Source organism: Bos indicus x Bos taurus, chromosome 17 (assembly GCF_003369695.1).
Source record: "Bos indicus x Bos taurus breed Angus x Brahman F1 hybrid chromosome 17, Bos_hybrid_MaternalHap_v2.0, whole genome shotgun sequence".
Taxonomy (NCBI): Eukaryota; Metazoa; Chordata; class Mammalia; order Artiodactyla; family Bovidae; genus Bos; species Bos indicus x Bos taurus.
In genome coordinates, this window is record NC_040092.1 from 65,543,780 (window position 1) to 65,563,656 (window position 19,877).

The following is a 19,877-nucleotide window of genomic DNA, read 5'->3' on the forward strand; positions in this document are numbered from 1 at the left end:
ACCTGAAGAAGTTTTCTTTATTTTTAATGTATCAGAAAAATACCAGAAACACTGGAATTATCTGTTCTTAACATGTTAGAAAGAACCCCCGGATGCGGCTTTTTTTCCTCCCCAATTCTTAGCAAATGTTCCTGTCAAATTTTCTAGTTCGCCTTAGTTGTAAATTTTTGTAATTTATATAGCTACGACACCATTAATTCTCTCTATGAATTCATGCTTGTGCCACAAATTCAGGAGCAAGTGCCGAGACAAGCACTGGTCCTGGGATGGCTCTGTCGCTTGATCCCCAAGTCAGAAGCCGGGAAGAAAGCTGTATGCACCTTCACCTCCTCTGCAGCAACCTCAAGGATAAAAAACTTCATGCCTCTGTTCAGCTTCTCTCTAGAAACCTGAAAGATTTCATCTAACATATGGGTTTTCACTTCCAGTAAACCAGCTCTACTTTGCATACAGGAGAGCAAGACCGGTTCACTAATTTACATTACTGGCCAAGACTAGAGTCTTACACTATCTTTCCAGAATCCACCATGATACTCTTACAGATTAATTTTTAATTGTTTGAAGACGCATAATTGTTAAGACCATGCTGCAATGTTACCTACACAGTTTCCTGTGATTAACGTTTTAAAAAGGTAACTTCCTCAGATCACTCATAGGTATAACCTACCTCAAATTCCGCGTGTCTGTGAATATCCTCTGCTCGCTGCCTGCTCAGGATGAATTCAGCTTCATTTGCTACTCTTACTAGATGATCCTTCATTGTTTGGCTAAGCAACCTATGAAGAGATGAACATTGTCACATAAGTAAATGCATCCACATGACATGTGACTTTCCATTGCTCAGAGGTGGTGTGTTTGTTATTTGTGAGAGGGAAGAACATGCACTCTCCTTTTCTGGCATCATAACAAACGAAGGACTATTATTTCACACTAAACAAATGAAAAACATAACGGCAAAGAGTGATCTTTCTGGCAACAGCAGATTAGCTTTTATCAAACTAACTATCCCACAAAAGCAACTGAAAATGCTAGATTAAATTTATGTTTTACTCTTTTAAGGTACTGGAGAGCTTCCAAGGTAGCCGAGATTTAAGGAGCCAGGATCCGAGAGATGTTCAGCATGACTTTTCCTGCTGACACATTTGCTATTCACGAGTGGGAACAGAGAACCTAAATACAGCTGTTATAAGTTTTAAAGCACTGGGGAAATAAAAATGGAATTTTATAACCTTTCAAGGTGGAGGGATCCTAGATTACCCAGGCTTACACAAGGAGCACAACTGTTCTGCAGGAAACAGACAATAGACCAGTTCCCCAAAACAATACAACAGGCCCCCAAACAACACCATGGTGATGTGCATGTAGATTAACTGGCAGCCAAAAAACTACAGAAAATTTTCATAATCTTGTAGAATGAGAAGAAAAAAAAAAAAAAAAAGAAAGATGTAATAGACTCATGGTAGGTCATGGACTCATAGTAGAAGTAGACTATTCATGTAGTAGACCCTGGGTTTTCAGAAGACCTAGGAGGGCTCCGAGCTAAAAATAGACAAACTGTAAATAGGGCAAACTCTAACAGAGATTTTAAAAATTCCAGCGTTGAATCAGCTCAGTCTTAATATATGTGTGTTAGTCACGCAGTCCTGTCCAACTCTTTGTGACATCATGGACTGTAACCCAACAGGTTCCTCCGTCCATGAGATTCTCTAGGAAAGAACACTGGAGTGGGTTGCCATTCCCTTCTCCAGAGATCTTCCTGACCCAAGGACTGAAGACAGGTCTCCCGCATTGCAGGTAAATTCTTTACCATTTGAGCCCCTTGGGAAGCCGCAGTCTTTACTATAATTAGCACCTAATCTAACTGCTGGGCTTCCCAGGCGGCTCAGTGGTAAAGAATACACCTGCCAATACAAGGAAACACAGAGATGCAGCTTCAGTCCCCAGGTCAGGAATATCCCCTGGAGGAGGAAATGGCAAAGCATGCCTGTATTCTTACCCGAGAAATTCCAAAGACAGAGGAGCCTAGTGCAAAAACTCACATATGACTAAGGATGTACAATCTAACTACTAATAAAAAATCAAAAGGAAATCCTCCAAGAGGAAGATATCATCATCTAAGGACTGTTAAATACAATTTCCTGCAACATTAAACACAATTTCCAAAATTCAATCACCAATAACATAGTGTTGAAATATACAAACTATTATAGGTAAAATAATAACTAGCGATGACTACTGTACAGCACAGGGAACTCTACTCAATACTCTGTAATGACTTATATGAGAAAAGAATTTAAAGAGTAAATAAATGTATATGTATAACTGAATCACTTTGCTTTACAAAAGAAATTAACATAACATTGAAAATCAACAATACTCATTAATTTTTTAAAATCACCAGTGACGAGGTAGAGTAAAAGACTACACCAAAAGAATGAAAGCCAACTTACAGGAAAATCAAAATACTGAAGTTTAAAGGCAAAACCAAGCACGGCCCTGTGGAGCTCTTGGGTATGAAATCCGTTCCATGTCCAAGTTCTTTGGAGGGAACAGACTCTACCCTCCCTGACCTGCCCTGAGTCCCAAACAGCAGATTCAAACATCTGCTAATCAGGGAAGGGAGGAGATGCAGAGATAAGAGAGCCAAGAAACAATAGTGCAGCCTTGAGGCAAGGTCCTGGTTCCCCTCAGTTCAGTTCAGTCGCTCAGTCATGTCCAACTCTTTGTGACCCCATGAACCGCAGTATGCCAGGCCTCCGTGTCCATCACCAACTCCCGGAGTCCACCCAGACTCACGTCCATCGAGTTAGTGATGCCATCCAGCCATCTCATCCTCTGTCGTCCCCTTCTCCTCCTGCCTCCAATCCCTCCCAGCATCAGGGTCTTTTCCAATGAGTCAACTCTTCGCATGAGGTGGCCAAAGTATTGGAGGTTCAGCTTCAGCATCAGTCCTTCCAATGAACACCCAGGACTGATCTCCTTCAGAATGGACTGGCTGGATCTCCTTGCAGTGCAAGGGACTCTCAAGCATCTTCTTCAACACCACAGTTCTAAAGCATCAATTCTTCGGCACTCAGCTTTCTTCACAGTCCAATTCTCACATCCATACATGACCACTGGAAAAACCATAGCCTTGACTAGATAGACCTTTGTTGGCAAGATAATATCTCTGCTTTTCAATATGCTATCTAGGTTGGTCATAACTTTCCTTCCAAGGAGTAAGCGTCTTTTAATTTCATGGCTGCAATCACCATCTGCAGTGATTTTGGAGCCCAAAAAAATAAACTCCGACACTGTTTCCACTGTTTCCCATCTATTTCCCACGAAGTGATGGGACCGGATGCCATGATCTTCGTTTTCTGAATGTTGAGCTTTAAGCCAACTTTTTCACTCTCCACTTTCACTTTCATCAAGAGGCTTTTGAGTTCCTCTTCACTTTCTGCCATAAGGGTGGTGTCATCTGCATATCTGAGGTTATTGATATTTCTCCCGGCAATCTTGATTCCAGCTTGTGCTTCCTCCAGCTCAGCGTTTCTCAGGATGTACTCTGCATATAAGTTAAATAAACAGGGTGACAATATACAGCCTTGACGTACTCCTTTTCCTATTTGGAACCAGTCTGTGGTTCCATGTCCAGTTCGAACTGTTCTGTCCTGACCTGCATATAGGTTTCTCAAGAGGCAGGTCAGGTGGTTTGGTATTTCCATCTCTTTCAGAATTTTCCACAGTTTTTTGTGATCCACACAGTCAAAGGCTGGCATAGTCAATAAAGCAAGAGACACATTAACAATATCTCTGAGCTCTTCATAAAACCAAAATCTCCAACAACTGTATGATGTCAGGATTCTTCATTCCAGAGAAGACCAACTGAGGCCAGATTAAAGGAACCAGAGAAGCTCATCAAAAGATTACCTGAGACCACATGAAAGCAGTGAAGGCCCTGCACAAACCCTAATCTTAGCCTTGAACCACTGAACCAAGCCTCAACTTTGAACCACTGCTATAAAACCCCTCCCCAGTTCCTCCCAGGTGCGGACATGCCATTTTCCAGGGCAGGTGCTCACTCTGTCCCCTTCTGCCTGGCAAAGTAATAAAGCTAATCTTTTCTACTTCACCAAAACTCTTTATGTTCTTGGGCTCCAAAATCACTGCAGATGGTGACTGAAGCGACGAAATTAAAAGATGCTTGCTCCTTGGAAGAAAAGCTATGACAAACATAGACAGCATATTGCTTCGCTGACAAATGTCCATATAGTGAAAGCTTTGGTTTTTTCCAGTAGTCACATATGCATGTGGGAGTTGGACCATAAAGAAAGCTGAGCATGGAAGAATTGATACTTTAGAACTGCTGAGTTAGAGAAGACTCTCTCGAGTCCCTTGGACTGCAAGGGACTCAAACCAGTCAATCCTAAAGGAAATCAGTCCTGAATATTCATTGCAAGGACTGATGCTCAAGAGTCAATACTTTGGCCACCTGATGCGAAGAGCCGACTCATTAGAAAAGACCCTGGTGCTGGGAAAGACTGAAGGCAGGAAGAGAAGGGGACAACAGAGGACGAAATGGTTGGATGGCATCACCGACTCAATGGACACAAGTTTGAGCAAGCTCCAGGAGGTGGTGACGGACAGGGAAGCCTGGCAGGCTGCAGTCCACGGGGTCACAGAGTTGGACATGACTGAGCAACTAAAAAACAGCAACAAAGCCAGGCATTAAGAGAATTAAAAGGCAAACTTAAGAAAGGAAGAATATTTATATTTAGTATTACATACTTTACCACATATAAAGTATTATATTTAGAATACCTATAGCAAACAAGGAAATTACATCTGAAAGAACAGGCAATAATCACAATAATACAAAGTAGCAAACTACACAAAACACATGGACAAAACATTTCCAAATGGCAAATCACTTCATGAAAAGGTTTTTAGGTGTTCAAGATTATTAATCATCAGGGAAATACAAACTAACAGCATAAAAAAATATACTACAGCTCACCAGAATCACTATATTTACAAAAATAGTATCAAAATTTGGCAAGGATAGGAATCTTAGACTCTCATAAACACAAAATATATTTCAAAGAATGATTATAGCAACTTTAGCCAAACAATAGTCACTCGGAGAAGGCGATGGCACCCCACTCCATTACTCTTGCCTGGAAAATCCCATGGACAGAGGAGACTGGAAGGCCGCAGTCAAGGTTGCTGAGGGTCGGACACGACTGAGCGACTTCACTTTCACTTTTCACTTTCATGCACTGGAGAAGGAAATGGCAGCCCACTCCAGTGTTCTTGCCTGGAGAATCCCAGGGACGGGGAGCCTGGTGGGCTGCCGTCTGTGGGGTCGCACAGACTCGGACACGACTGGAGTGACTTAGCAGCAGCAGCGGCAGTTTAGTCACTCAGTCATGTCAGACTCCTTGCAACCCCATGGACTGTAGCCTACAGGCTCCTCCATCTATGGGATTTTCCGGGCAAGATTTCTGGAGTGGGTTGTCATTTCCTTCTCTAGAGGATCTTCCAGACCCAGGGATCGAACCTGGGTTTCCCACATTGCAGGCAGACGTTTTACCATCTGAGCCACCAGGGAAGCCAAACACTAGCAACTATCAAATGCCCATTAAAAATAAAATGAAATTTTTTAAGTAGCAGAGTATTTATATAGTAAGATAGTAAAGAATATCTAAAAGAAATAATTACTGTTATGCACAACAAAATTAGTGTTAAGCAAGGGTACATCAAAAAATACATATATATAAGTCATCTCGTAAAAAACAAATATTTTTTAACTGATTTATGGTAACAGAAGTCAAGAGTTTAAGAGATGATTAGCTTGGGTGCTACTACAGACCTCTCCATATAGTGATTCACAAGGAACAGTAGTAATGATCATACATATTTAAATGTTGCAAAGAATTACCTTGAAAATATAAACAATTGACTCAGTGTTGGTAAATGCTTCGATAATACCATTCACCTATCAAATACCAACAGAATGATTCATTTCATATAAATGGGAGACTTCTGAAACATGTTAAGTAAAAGTCTTCTGAACTCCATTCTTTAAAATGAATTGGAAAGACAGGATGGTCAGGGCTAGGATTATTCTTTTTATGTAAATAGCAAGGGTAGCTAAACTGCAGTTAGATAATGCCCACCTATAAAAGTTAGACTCAACAGTTATCACCAATGGCATGTCTACAGACACTCCATAGGGTTCTTCTGTCACTTTTTTGCAACTATTTTATCAAAAATGTAAATTTAATATGCAGAGGCTTTGATATAAAGCAGTCGTTACACTCCTGTCATATGAATATGTTCTCACAGATACAGAAAGATGTATGTGTGTACAAAGGAGTTCCTTATAATATCTTATATTATTAAAAGTGAAAAACTGAAAAAACAAAAATATACCATCATATAATGCGATAGCCTGTATGCTTGTGAACTCAGTCACTCAGTGTCTGACTCTTTGTGACCCTACAGACTTTGTGCACCAAGCTCTTCTGTCCATGGAATTTTCCAGGTAAGAATAACTGAAGTGGGTTGCCACATCCTCCTCCTGTGTATCTTTCCAACCTAGGGATCAAACGTACATCTCCTGTATCCGCAGGCAGATTCTTTATCACTGAGCCACCTGGGAAGCCCATAATGAGGTAAAAGAATAGTTTTTCGACAATATATTATGGAAAAAAATTTTGAAGAGTATTATGTATAATATGAATGTGGGGAAAATATGAAAGAAGATATATCAAATTTTCAGTTACCTAAAACAAGGTCAGAATTACGAGAACTGCTGCACATGAGACAAATCAGGCCTGTCGACTATTTTTGTAATAAAGTTTTACTGGAACAAAGCCATGGCATGCTCATCTGTTGCACTATCGTCTACGGCTGTCATCGTATTGTAATACGACACTAAGTTGCACAGTATGTCCTCTGTCAACCGGAATTCTCTAGGCAAGAATACTGGTGTGGGTAGCCATTCTCCTCTCCAGAGTATCTTCCCGACCCAGGGATCAAACCCAGGTCTTCTGCATTGCACGCAGATTCTTTACTGTCTGAATCACAAGGGAAGCCCAATCATATTGCAATACTACATTAAGTTGAGTAGTAGAGACAGAGATTATATGTCCAAAACGCTTACTATCTGGCCCTTTACAAAAAATGGTTCATCTCTCTTCTCTAGAAAGTCAGCTCTATGTCCTTTTCCTCACATTTCTCTATTCTTTTAGGTTTTACAATAAGCAGTTATTAAAAGGAAGGAAAACACAAAATGTCTAAGGAAAATAAAAAGGCTTTGTGCTCTTCTACCACTTTTTCCATATCTCTATTAAGTTTATATAACACTATTTATAATTTGGTTCCAGGTGTGTCAGACCTTTCACCATTATCCACAAGTTATCTCCCAGTCACTTTAGAAGTTAACAAAATGTCCTATCTATGATTTTTGGCTAACATCATCAAGGTATTTTTTTCAAATGCTATTAAACAGTACACTTTCAGACAGAGATAAAAACAATCCCGAGTGCAATTTTAAAACCTGCTAATGAATAACTTCCTATGACACTGCAGAGAAAGCAACAACTTTCATGAATGCAGATGTGAAATACTGGTTTGTGCTTCTAAGTTTCTCTCTAGGGATCAAAAACCACATCGTGAATTTAACATCAATATACTGCCTCACAGCACTCAAATATTAATTGAATTGAAGAGTCAATGGCACACCATCCTTCCAGTCCCCAAACAAGCACCTTCAAAGTTATTCTAGTCCCTTCCTCTTTGTTACTACCTCAGATATGCAGATGACACCACTCTTATACCAGAAAGTGAAGAAGAACTAAAGAGCCTCTTGATAAAAGTGAACGAAGAGAGTGAAATAGTTGGCTTAAAGCTCAACATTCAGAAAACAAATATCATGGTATCCAGTCCCATCACTTCATGGCAAATAGACTGGGCAACAGTGGAAACAGTGGCAGACTTTATTTTGGGGGGCTCCAAAATCACTGCAGATGGAGGCTGCAGTCATGAAATAGAGAGAAACTTACTCTTTGGAAGAAAAGTTATGACCAACACCTAGATAGCTAAAAACCAGAGACATTACTTTACCAACAAAGGTCCATCTACTCAAGGTGATGGTTTTTTCAGTAGTCATGTATGGATGTGACAGTTGGACTATAAAGAAAGTTGAGTGCAGAAGAATTGATGCTTTTGAACTGGGGTGTTGAAGAAGACTCTTGAGAGTCCCTTGGACTGCAAGGAGATCCAACCAGTCCATCCTAAAGGAGATCAGTCCTCAGTGTTCATTGGAAGGACTGATGTTGAGGCTGAAACTCCTAATCTTTGGCCACCTGATGCGAAGAGGTGACTCACTGGAAAAGACCCTGATGCTGGGAAAGATTGAGGGCAGGAGGAGAAAGGAACGACAGAAGATGAGATGGTTGGATGGCATCACCGACTCAATGGACATGGGTTTGGGTGGATTCTGGGAGTTGGTGATGGACAGGGAGGTCTGGTGTGCTGTGGTTCATGGGGTCGCAAAGAGTCGGATATAACTGAGTAACTGAACTGAACTGACATAGCAAAGGTGATGGGGCACACACTCCTGTGATATGTCACATTATATAAGCTCTGTCTTGGCCCACAAGAGATTCTCCAGCCAGCCTTGAAAAAGTAAGCTGCTATGGTGTGACAGGGCCATGTGACAAGGGGACTAGGACAGCCTCTGGGTGCTGAGATTAGATCTTAGTGATCTAAGTAATCTTAGTGATTACTTAGCCAGTAAGAAAAAGGGGATCTTAGTCCTCTGGGTGAAAGGAACTGAATTCTGCCAACTACCACATAAGCTTAAAAGAGGACTCTAACCTCCAGCAAGAACACAGTTTGTGTAATACCTTTACTGCAGACTTACAAAACTTGCAGTAGAGGATTCCGTTGAGCTGTGCCTAGATGGCCAACTCAAAGAAACTGCAAGATAGTAAATTTGTGTTGTTTCAAGCTGCAACATTTCTGGGAATTATTACATATCAATAGATAAGCAATATGAATACAGTTAGGACATAGAATACACGTACTATCAGAATTCAGTAGAAGTCAAGATAACTATCAGTTCCTCAAGATGGAAAGAAGTACCAACAGGGAGCTAGAGCATAAAGATGAGCCTTAAATAAAGGGTGACGCATAAAGGACAGAAAAGGTCATTGTGCAAAACAGTATGAATGAAGTTAAAGAGGGGGGAAAAATGTGTTCTGAAAAGAAAACACCCTTTCCATCATTATTTTTCAAGATGCACACAATGCACAGATATCTAAATAGATAAGACATATACTATTGTCCTTTTTTTTTTTTTTTTGGGTGCTTTGTATAAATGTAATATATGTAGTACAAAAAAAAAAAATGATGCAACACCTAAATAAGGAAGCAACAATGGAAACACAGGAACATTTTTCAGTATAAGCCACACCACTATTAATATTTTACATACCTGTCCTTACATTTGTCTAAACTTATAAAAACTGTGCACATAAATATTTAAGTACATGTGTGTAAAGGAGTCATACTACACTGTTTATTTTATACTGTTTATTTTACTTAACAGTATACCATTATCAAACAGAATTTTTGTGGATGGAATATAACATAATTTATTAAATTAGTCCCTTATTCACAGATCATTCTTGCCTTCTCTACCTTGACTGGTAATATCATTGCTATTTACCTAGTTACTGACTAGAAATATCAACCATATCTGATTCTTCCTTCCTCATCATTCTTCACTTTCAATAGAACAAGTATGGTCCATTCTACCTCTCTAGTACCTCTCAAGCTGTTTCTTTCCATAACATCTTCCAATGCCTCAGGAGCCCAACCTCATGGCTTCAATTATTACAACATGTGTGCTCAGTCACTTCAGTCATGTCCAACTCTTTGCGACCCTATGGACTGTAGCCCACCAGGCTCCTCTGTCCATGGGGATTCTCCAGGCAAGAAAATTGGAGTGGGTTGCCATTTCTTCCTCCAGGGGATCTTCCTGACTCTTATGTCTCCAGCACTGGCAGGCCTGTTCTTTACCACTAGTGTCACCTGGGAGCTCCCTGATTATTACAATCCTCCAATCAAATGTCTTTCCACTAATCTCATTATTCTCAACAATATCTCAACAGGGTTAGTTTTCTGAAATGAAAATCTGATTATGACTGTACATCTTACATTTGGAACTTTAATACTTCTTTACATCTTCCTACTATTCTCTCAGCCAGGAAGGACATCATTTCTTATTCTATCTTGCCTATCTTATAAATCCTTCAAAGCCTTCAAAGCAAAACTCAGGATTTAACTTGATAAACCTTTTCTGACACGCCTCTTCTGTGGTACTTATTATACTGTATCATTCTGTGTAACCATTTTAATTAGGTATTTACAAATCTGTCTTCCATTTCAGATTGCACTGACCTTGAGTAGATTATCCTTATTATCTCCAGCGTATAAAACAGTGCCTGATCTTTGGTAGAGGACTAGCAGTGCTTACACGGCAAATATAAACAGTTCGAACATTTGCTTATGCCAGGCAATTCTAGGCTACTATATATGAGGAATATAAAGAATCATAAAACTGGCCACAGGGAGTTTACAGTATAACACAGGAAGTTAGGACCACATGCAAGTAGCAAGGTAACTGTTAGAAGCACCTTAAGGTTCTTAAACCATTTTCTTATCTTCCTCAATATCACACAGCACATTCCAGGTTTGTCTCCTGCTTAGCAGCTGCTTCTTCACTGTCTCCTTTCCCACTGCCTCCTCCTTGAACTACCTCTAAATTCTGTAGTTTCCCAGAGCTCAGGTCCTCTATCAAAATTATTTCATAAATCCAATGACTTTAGACTCTCACCTGCATGCTGCTGATTCCTATACCTCCATCCCTACATTTGGTTCCCTGTACTTTCCACCCACACAGTAAACTGTCCAACTGAAGTCTTCACTGGGACACCCAATGAGCATTTCAAATTTACCATTTCTAACACAGAACTCTTGATTTTACCTACCCACTGTCAATAAAAACTCTTGCCTGATCCCTACCTCACTTTTCCCTACTTCAATAAATAATTCCTAAGTCCCCTTAAAGTGGCAGAAGACTTAGTAACTGAACAACAAACAACAAAGTCCCCTTAAATATAACCCTAGGATTATTTCCTGATTTACCTTTCCCTCACCTCCAAATCAAACTCATGGAAGCAAGTTCTACTGCTTTAACTCTTAAATATATCACATATCCGTCTATCACCACTGCTAATCACATCAGTCTCAACCACCTTCACCTCTTGCCTGAAATATTGCAGTAGTATCTTCATTGATATACCTGCTTCCTCTCTTGCTCCATATCCCGACCCTGTCACAATTCATTCTCCACCTTCCCCCAACCTTGCCTCTTGTGGGATCAACAGGGATTGATTTCAGACCCTCAGTAGTGAAAGTGTGGAGTCCTAACTAAGCTGGACTATAATTCATAATAATACTCCATAATTCATTCATTCTTTTAAAAACACAGCTTATGCTGTACAGAAAACTGGATAACCATGTGCAAAATAACAAGGTTGGACCTTTATTTTAGACCATGTATAAAAACTGATTCAAATACATTAGAGATGTACATATAACACAGACAAATATAAAACTCCTAGAAGAAAACATAGGTGAAAAGCTTCCTAACCTCTAATTTGACAATGACTTCTTGGCTATGACACCACAAACACAGGTAACAGAAGAAAAAACACTTAAAAAATTTACAACTTAAAGCATCAACTTAAACTTAAAATTTTAAACTATCAAATTTAAAACTTCTATGTGTCAAAGGACATAATCAACACAGTAAAAAAGGCAATCCACAGAATGGGAGGAAATACTTGCAAATCATATACCTGATAAGGGGTTAATAACCAAAATACATATGGAAAAAACTCCTATAACTCAATAACAAGAAGAAATAAATAATTTAAAATGGGCCAAACTACTAAATAGCTATTTTGCCAGATAAGATATAAAATAACTAATTACACAGAAAAGAGACTAAACATCAAGGAAATGCCAAATGAGGAAATACTACCTTACACCCATTAGGATGGCTACTATCAAAAAACCGAGAAAATTACTGTTGGCAAGGATACAGAGAAATTTAAACCTTTTTGCACTGTGGGTGGAAATATAAAATTGTGCAGCCACTAAGGAAAGCAGTGGGGCAGTTTCTTAAAAAAATAAAATATGACCTATATCTCATATGGCTCATCCATGTGTCATATGACCCAGCAATCCCATTTCTGCATACATAGCCTAAGAATACAAAGCAGGGACTAGCAGCATTACACACAAAACTAAAAGGTGGAAGCAACTCAGTGGCTACCTATCAGTGAAAAAATAAGTAAAACATGCTGTACACACATGATGAAATATACAGTTCAGATCAGTAGCTCAGTCGTGTCCGACTCTTTGCGACCCCATGAATCGCAGCACGCCAGGCCTCCCTGTCCATTACCAACTCCCAGAGTTCACCCAAACTCATGTCCATCGAGTCAGTGATGCCATCCAGCCATCTCATCCTCTGTCGTCCCCTTCTCCTCCTGCCCCCAATCCCACCCAGCATCAGAGTCTTTTCCAATGAGTCAACTCTTCGCATGAGATGGCCAAAGTATTGGATTTTCAGCTTTAGCATCAGTCCTTCCAATGAACACCCAGGACTGATCTCCTTTAGGATGGACTGGTTGGATCTCCTTGCAGTCCAAGGGACTCTCAAGAGTCTTTTCCAACACCACAGTTCAAAAGCATCAATTCTTCAGTGCTCAGCTTTCTTCACAGTCCAACTCTCACATCCATACAAGACCACTGGAAAACTCTGCCTTAAAAAGGAAGGAAAGTCTAACATATGCTACAACATGGATGAAACCTGAAGATATTATGCTAAGTGGGGGGAAAAAAGCCAGGAACCAAAGGACAATACTATACGATTCTACTAACATGAGATGCACTAACATGAGATCACAAACGAAAGCACAATGGTGGCTGCCCAGGGCCGGGAGGAGGGAGGAATGGCTCAGTATACCACGATGAGATGAGTTCCAGAGAGGGATGCTGCAATGCTTGCACAGCAAAGGGAATGCACTTAATGACAGTGAAGTGTACACTTTAAGATGGGTAAAGTCTAAGTTTTATATTATGTATATTTTACCAAATTTAAAAATAAGTTAAAACCTAAAAAACAAACATTTTACTTAAATGCTGCCATCAAAAAACAAAACAAAACAAAACATAAAACCCTAAGTCATATCATGCCGCTACTCTGTTTAAAACTCTGCAACATATTTTTACCAAACAAATTAAAACCAAATTTCTGACGACAACAGACAGGGACCTATGTGACTGAAAATCTGGATACTTTTGGCATTTCCAACCTTCATTCTCTCCCTGAGTCATTTTGCTCCAGCCACTCTGGCCTTTTATTTGTTCCGATAATTCACAAACATCAGTCCCTTCTCAAGGCCTTTGCTCTTGATATTTCCTTACCATACAATGTTATGACCTAGATCTCAAACTGGCCACTTCTCTTCATTCAAATCAAGTGTCACTTCTTCACACATCTCCTCTAAACACACTATTATCGGTTTCCCTATAAAGTCTTCCCTCTCATAACATTATCCTGTACTGTTTTCTTCCAAGCATTTATCACTTTCTGAATCGCCTTATTTGCTCATTAACTTGTGTATTATTTGTTCCCTCTCCTATGACAGTAAAGTCTTACAGCTGTCTCTTCCGGCTCCAGAAAAGTGGCTGCCGCACAGTCTACAGTCGATGAACAAGTACTAAGTGAATGACAGAAAATGAGTGCCGAACCAGCCTAAACCTATGATTCCGTGTTTTCTCTACCTCCAAAGTCTCGATTCCCTTAAGGGCTAACTGAAGCCTCATTCCCTCTAAGGAACACTGCACAATTTTATCTTAAAAGCTCTTTACTTAATGCCAGTCATATATCTAATGTTTATTACATACACAGCAGGTATTTCACTTGTTTACACAGTATCATAGCTACATATATTACTCTACCCTCCGTATCAGACCACAGGTGATTGAAGAAGCACATGTTTTATTCTTCTTTTTTAATCAACCAAAGCACCTAAGAGGTATTGTTCAGGTAGGCTGTACTTAATCATTATTTGATAAATGGATAGTTTGTAGCAATTCTTTAAAGTTCTCAAGTATCTAAATTTAACTAGGTAATTTAAAGCAAAACTCTAGAGGCTTTAAATTAGACAACTACATCAGAAATTTAAGTTTTAAAAATTTTCAGTACATAATAAAAAGTATTACTGTCTAATCTTAGTCATTTAAAAGAATATTTTAAAATCGGATTACAATGTACTGAAGTATTTCGTGTTACTTTCAGAGAAGAAAGGAAGCATATACATTTTTCCTTCATAATTTACAAAATGATTTAAAATACAGTATTTCAGAAGGCCCTAACTACATGCTTCTCATTTAAGTTAGACACACCACTTTTCCTTTTATTATGGAAAACAAAAATGACTCCACAAAATAATAAGATATCTAAATGAACAAAGAATTTTGCTTTTCTAAGAGGCAAATATTTTCCATCTATGTGCATATTTTCTAAAATATACAATTTATACAGTATTTAGCAGCTGTAATTTTAATAGTTGTAAAAACTATCTTTCCAACAAAGAATTATAGGTGAATTAAAGTTTTAATTATAATGAACAGTCTCAAAATAGTAGGTTTACTATTTAGCAAATTAAATCTCTAAAATGCAGAGCAAAAAATGATTCACATATATTAAGAAGAAAAAGTGGGTATAATTTATACCTCTAGCACAAGGAGAAAAAAAAAACTGCTTGTGTCAGCCTTAGGAAACAAACAGCCCTATCAAGTGACCAAGTAGGAGAGATTCACGCTAGCAGCTCAATAAATAACCGTAATGATGACATCCGTCGCCCATAACTACATTACAGCCCATTGTCCACATCTGATTATACTAGTCTAGACCTTGGGTAAGCACATACACACATTTTCACCAAGAGTTTTCCAATACTGCTGCTCTGTTTCCTGGGCTTTCTGCGACCCCCCTCCCCCATTAGCAGTGACTGTCAGATTTTCTCTACTAAACATCTTCACCATTGATGGGAAAGGAAAAGTTACCACTTTACCATAGCCTAACAACTGAGAATATGGAAGCAATGTGTCTGAATTGGAAATCTCTCTCACACTATAATTTCTTTAGAATTAACCACAAACAATAGTCACAAACCAAATCTGAGATGAACAAGTTGTTTGCAAAGTCATCCTTCAGTAATATCACAACTAATAAAATGTCACTTCTCAGAATATATTTTCATTTATTAATACAATCTTTATTCTCACATTGTAGTAAAGTGAAAGTGTTAGCTCAGTCGTGTCTGATTCTTTGCGAGCCTGTGGACTGCAGCCCACCAAGCTCCTCTATCCATGGGATTCTCCAAGCAAGAATACTAGAGTGGACAGCCATTCCTTTCTCCAGGGGATCTTCCTGACTCAGGGATCAAACTCGGGTCTCCCCCATTGGAGGCAGATTCCTTACTGTATGAGTAACCAGGAAACCCTATATGGCAGAAATATTACATAACTTTCCATGTAACCACCTCTTTGATCACATCACACACACACAGAGCATATTCAACAATTCAGTATCACAAAAATTCTTAAATGGATCTCTCTGTACTCCTTTCTGAGGTAAAGCCCTCAGGAACAATTTTGAGTAAGAGATACACAAGGTCTAACATCATGGAATACACAAGAGTGAAGTCTTAGAAACAGCAGACTGATCATCAACAAAAGTTTATTTTTAAACAAACTTTTCAACATTCTCTAAAAGGCTCCATATATATTTAAAGCCAATCTAGATCTTTCTTGGTTTAGAAATAGTCCAGGTGGTACCTACTTCTGCAAGCTAATACCCTTTATTAGGAAGACTAAAATATGTGCATACACTTTACTACAACTGGGACAGAAAGAGGAAATTATTTCTCACGAAACTATAAGAACTCAGTAACTTAATATAAATTTCAGATTTAACAAATATATACATATATATATACACACAAACACACTAGTCTAGACTTTGGGTAAGACTGATATATATATATACTGATATATATATATATATATATATATATATATACTGATATCAATCTATTTTTCCAAACTTATTTTGCACAATAATCCCAAGTCGAACATTTTAAAACAATAGCTCATGGTAGGAGAGAGGGTAGAATGGAAGCAGATGGGCAGTTGCAAGCTGGCATGTTCTAGGTGAAACAAATTCTTAGGACTATATATACATATTCTTGAGAATAAATATTTTAAAGTGGGAGAGAAGATAGCTTCATAATAAAAAAGCAAAAACAAAGAAAACCACTCTGTTTACTCCCCACTTGTAATCCAGTTTAGGATTTCTCTGTCACAAAATATCTCCCATCTTCTAACTGCTTCTGTCACCACTGCTAGTTGCATTTGCTTCTCATTTCACAGGAATATGTCCTTTTAAATTCCACCTTGACCACCTGATTTAAAACTGCAACATTCTCTACCCCACAGTGCGCCTATTCTCGTTATCTCCCTGTTTTAACTTTCTCATAGCACTTAGCACCTTCTGACCTAGTAAGAACATTTTAATTTCTTTATCATCCATGTCGATTAAAACACACTTTTGGAGCGTGGTAATGCCTACTGTATCTACTGCTTTACCCCCAGAGCCTAAATCACAGAGCAGCACACAGCAGTCATGCATAAATATTTCTGAATGAATGAAGTGAACCAACTCAGTCTTTATTTTATTTTCATTTTACTTTTCTCAAAGTTTACCTTTATTTTTCTAGCCCCTTCTCCACCAATTTGCCTCTTTTTTCTATATTCAATTTCATTTAATAAAGTAAATGATTCCATTTATGTATAAACCATTGCAGTTTTTAACAATCTGTAAGATTGTGAACTTCTATACAGACACAAGCATATTCTACAGGCATTTTGAATCCACACCACATTTTTCTGAAAACCATAAACTTTGGCCGTGCTGAAAAACCTCAACTGCAGTGCCAAACATGTAAAGCCCTTAAACCTAGTGGGATTCACCATTTTTAGGAGGTGAAAAATATAATTTTAATGCAGTACCATTATTTTACATTGATCACAACAGAACAAGCCTAAAAAGTAACCACAAGAAACTGGCATCAAGCTGGAAAATTAAAAGTGAAAAATAATTTGACCATATGACTCTTTTAAACCAAAACACATGAAGAAATGAAATAGGAAAAATGTGTTTATCCTAATTAAGCAGAGAAAATTCTAGTTCTCTTTAATAAGCCATTAAACTTTCGAAAATAAGAAGCAGTAATTTAAATAGTCTAATCTTCAGAAGGAAAGAACACAATCCCTTCTAAATAACCCACACAAATATCTTTATCAATTCAATCCACAGTAAATGGAGATGAAAGTCTACTCTCAACAAATCTTTGAAACAATGTCCTATTACTCTGCCTTCCAAAATATCTATACAGCTGAACAAAGATCATAGCCAAACTGTTTATAATATTTAATTGGAGTCTTACTACACACATAATTTTAAAAATTTAACTGGAAAGTATATGGCTCTTTAAGAAACTCTCCAGAGTTTCCAACAAATTATTTCCACTTTGATTCCAAGTATATCTTTGGTTACATCAGATAAGACTACATCCTACCTAAACTGTTTACTTAAGTGCAACAAATACCTTTGCGTTTACCAAAATGTAACCCAAATAATAGCCAAGAGCATCAGAATAAAATGAAAAGTGTTTTTGCCTTCTCTTTCTCTCTCCTTCTCCTTCTTTGCCTTGCTTTCCTTTCATTCTTCTGACTTATTCAACAGACATTTATTTATTAGGACTCTATGATATTTGTAGTGAAGGGAAATGCTGGAGCTACAAAATGACTGTTCAGGAAGCTTAAGAGCAATGGAAGCAGTTGAATTCTAAAGAGCCAGACAAGTGTATTAGTACTAGAAACATTATGTCTTTTATGAGGGCTATTTACATATTCAGATACAAGTCTGAATTATTGCCTCAATAAGCAGATACTGACTATCCCCAGGGGATAATTAAGCAATGTGCCCAACAGTATGTGGGATAATCTGCCTTTCTGCGCTTTTCAAGGATGGGAAAAAGGAAAGACTCCTAGTAGCAAGTTTAAGAGTAAAATCCTAGGAGGCTATAGAAGTTCTCAAAATGTATTTTCAGTAAACTAAACCCAACAGTTTAAACAGAGGTCATTTTATAATTACTTATATATTTTAAAGGTTATAAAATTCAAGATAAGAATTTATATCTTAAAAATTTTAACAGATATTATTCCTTTAAACTAGGTTCCATAGTCTACTGCTGTGCTGTGCTTAGTCGTTCAGTCGTGTCCGACTCTCTGTGACCCCATGGACTGTATGTAACATGCCAGGCTCCTCTGTCCATGGGATTCTCCAGGCAAGAATACTGGAGTGGGTTGCCATGCCCTCCCCCAGGGGATCTTCCCAACCCAGGGACTGAACCCAGGTCTCCCGCATTGCAGGCAGATTCTTTACCATCTGAGTCACCAGGGAAGCCCCTCCACTGTCTACTACCTTTCTGATCTTTACCATCAAAAATTTAAAAACGTTGATCAGCCAATGGAATTGTGTCTGTTTTTCACTTTAAAATATAAATGAGGAGACAAATTAAAAATTTATGTAACAAAGATAGGATTTCTTTTAAGCTATAGAAATTTTACTTACAGGGAATCTGCACTGATTTTTCAAAATCCCAGAGTTTAAGAACAAAAATAGGACCATCTAAATAAATATATACAATATCCAACATTCATCCATTACATTGCTCCTTCTAACACAAGTCAAACAACTGAAGTTATAAGACTTAGTGATACTCATAGAGCAGCTGCCTCGATCACCACTGCCTAGAACAACATCAGGGACTTAAAATACTTAAACTATTTGCTGTCTGGATGTCAGGCAAGCTGGCAGGAAGAAAGAAGGCTACATAGCCGCTGGATCTATTTCTGCTTGGCAAAATTAACACCAATATTGAGATACTAAAATTTTTAGAAAAGAGCAAGAAGACAATTAAGGATAATAGAAGAATAAGAAGAAAGGCAAAATATGAACTCTAAACCCCTTTATCCAAATGAGAAAAGACTTTTTAAGGTTCACTGATAAAGAATTTAATTTAAAAATGTAAGCAACAGTTCTACTGGAATTAGTTTTTAATTCACTTTTCAGTTAAATATATTTTTAAGGTGAAAGAAAAAGCAACTAACATAAAATGAAATCCAGTACATAAGCAAATCAACCAAAGCCCTATATACATAATAATGTTACCTACCATACTAGAATTTAGAATAGACTTTCTGGTTTCCTACTAATGTGGTGCCACAGAATCACGAAACACTCTAAAAGAAGGTTTTTCAGAATGAATAAAACACTTTTAGATCAGTGATTTACATATTTGAAAAGTTAACTGAGGTGATAGTGATGATAATGGTTCATGCATCACAAAAAAACCATACAATTATGATTCAGAAATAGCATAAAGTTCTTACAAAATGTGGAAATTTACTTTTTTAAACTTAAATCTTTCGTTATATGTTAATATATTTTACTCTGTCTTGGTAAAAACTGTCAAAGAAATACTACTTGATTATGTCAGTGATTACAAAAAATGGGTTTAAAATGGATTGCTATTTACAAGAAAAAGATAAATAATTCAACTTAAAACTATCAAAACAGTGTATTTAGAAAGAAAGTATCTAATCAATTAAAC

At 37.9% G+C, this 19,877-nt stretch overlaps 1 protein-coding gene across 5 annotated transcripts in view; it reads right to left on the reverse strand.

Annotated features, from left to right (window-relative positions):
• Positions 1–19,877, reverse strand: part of LRBA (LPS responsive beige-like anchor protein) — a 756,962-nt gene that overhangs the window by 464,539 nt on the left and 272,546 nt on the right. For all 5 annotated transcript variants that reach the window (XM_027513423.1, XM_027513426.1, XM_027513425.1 and 2 more), the window contains exon 36: positions 668–776. In XM_027513423.1, coding sequence (XP_027369224.1) covers positions 668–776 — 109 coding nt within the window. The remainder of the gene's footprint in view (positions 1–667; positions 777–19,877) is intronic.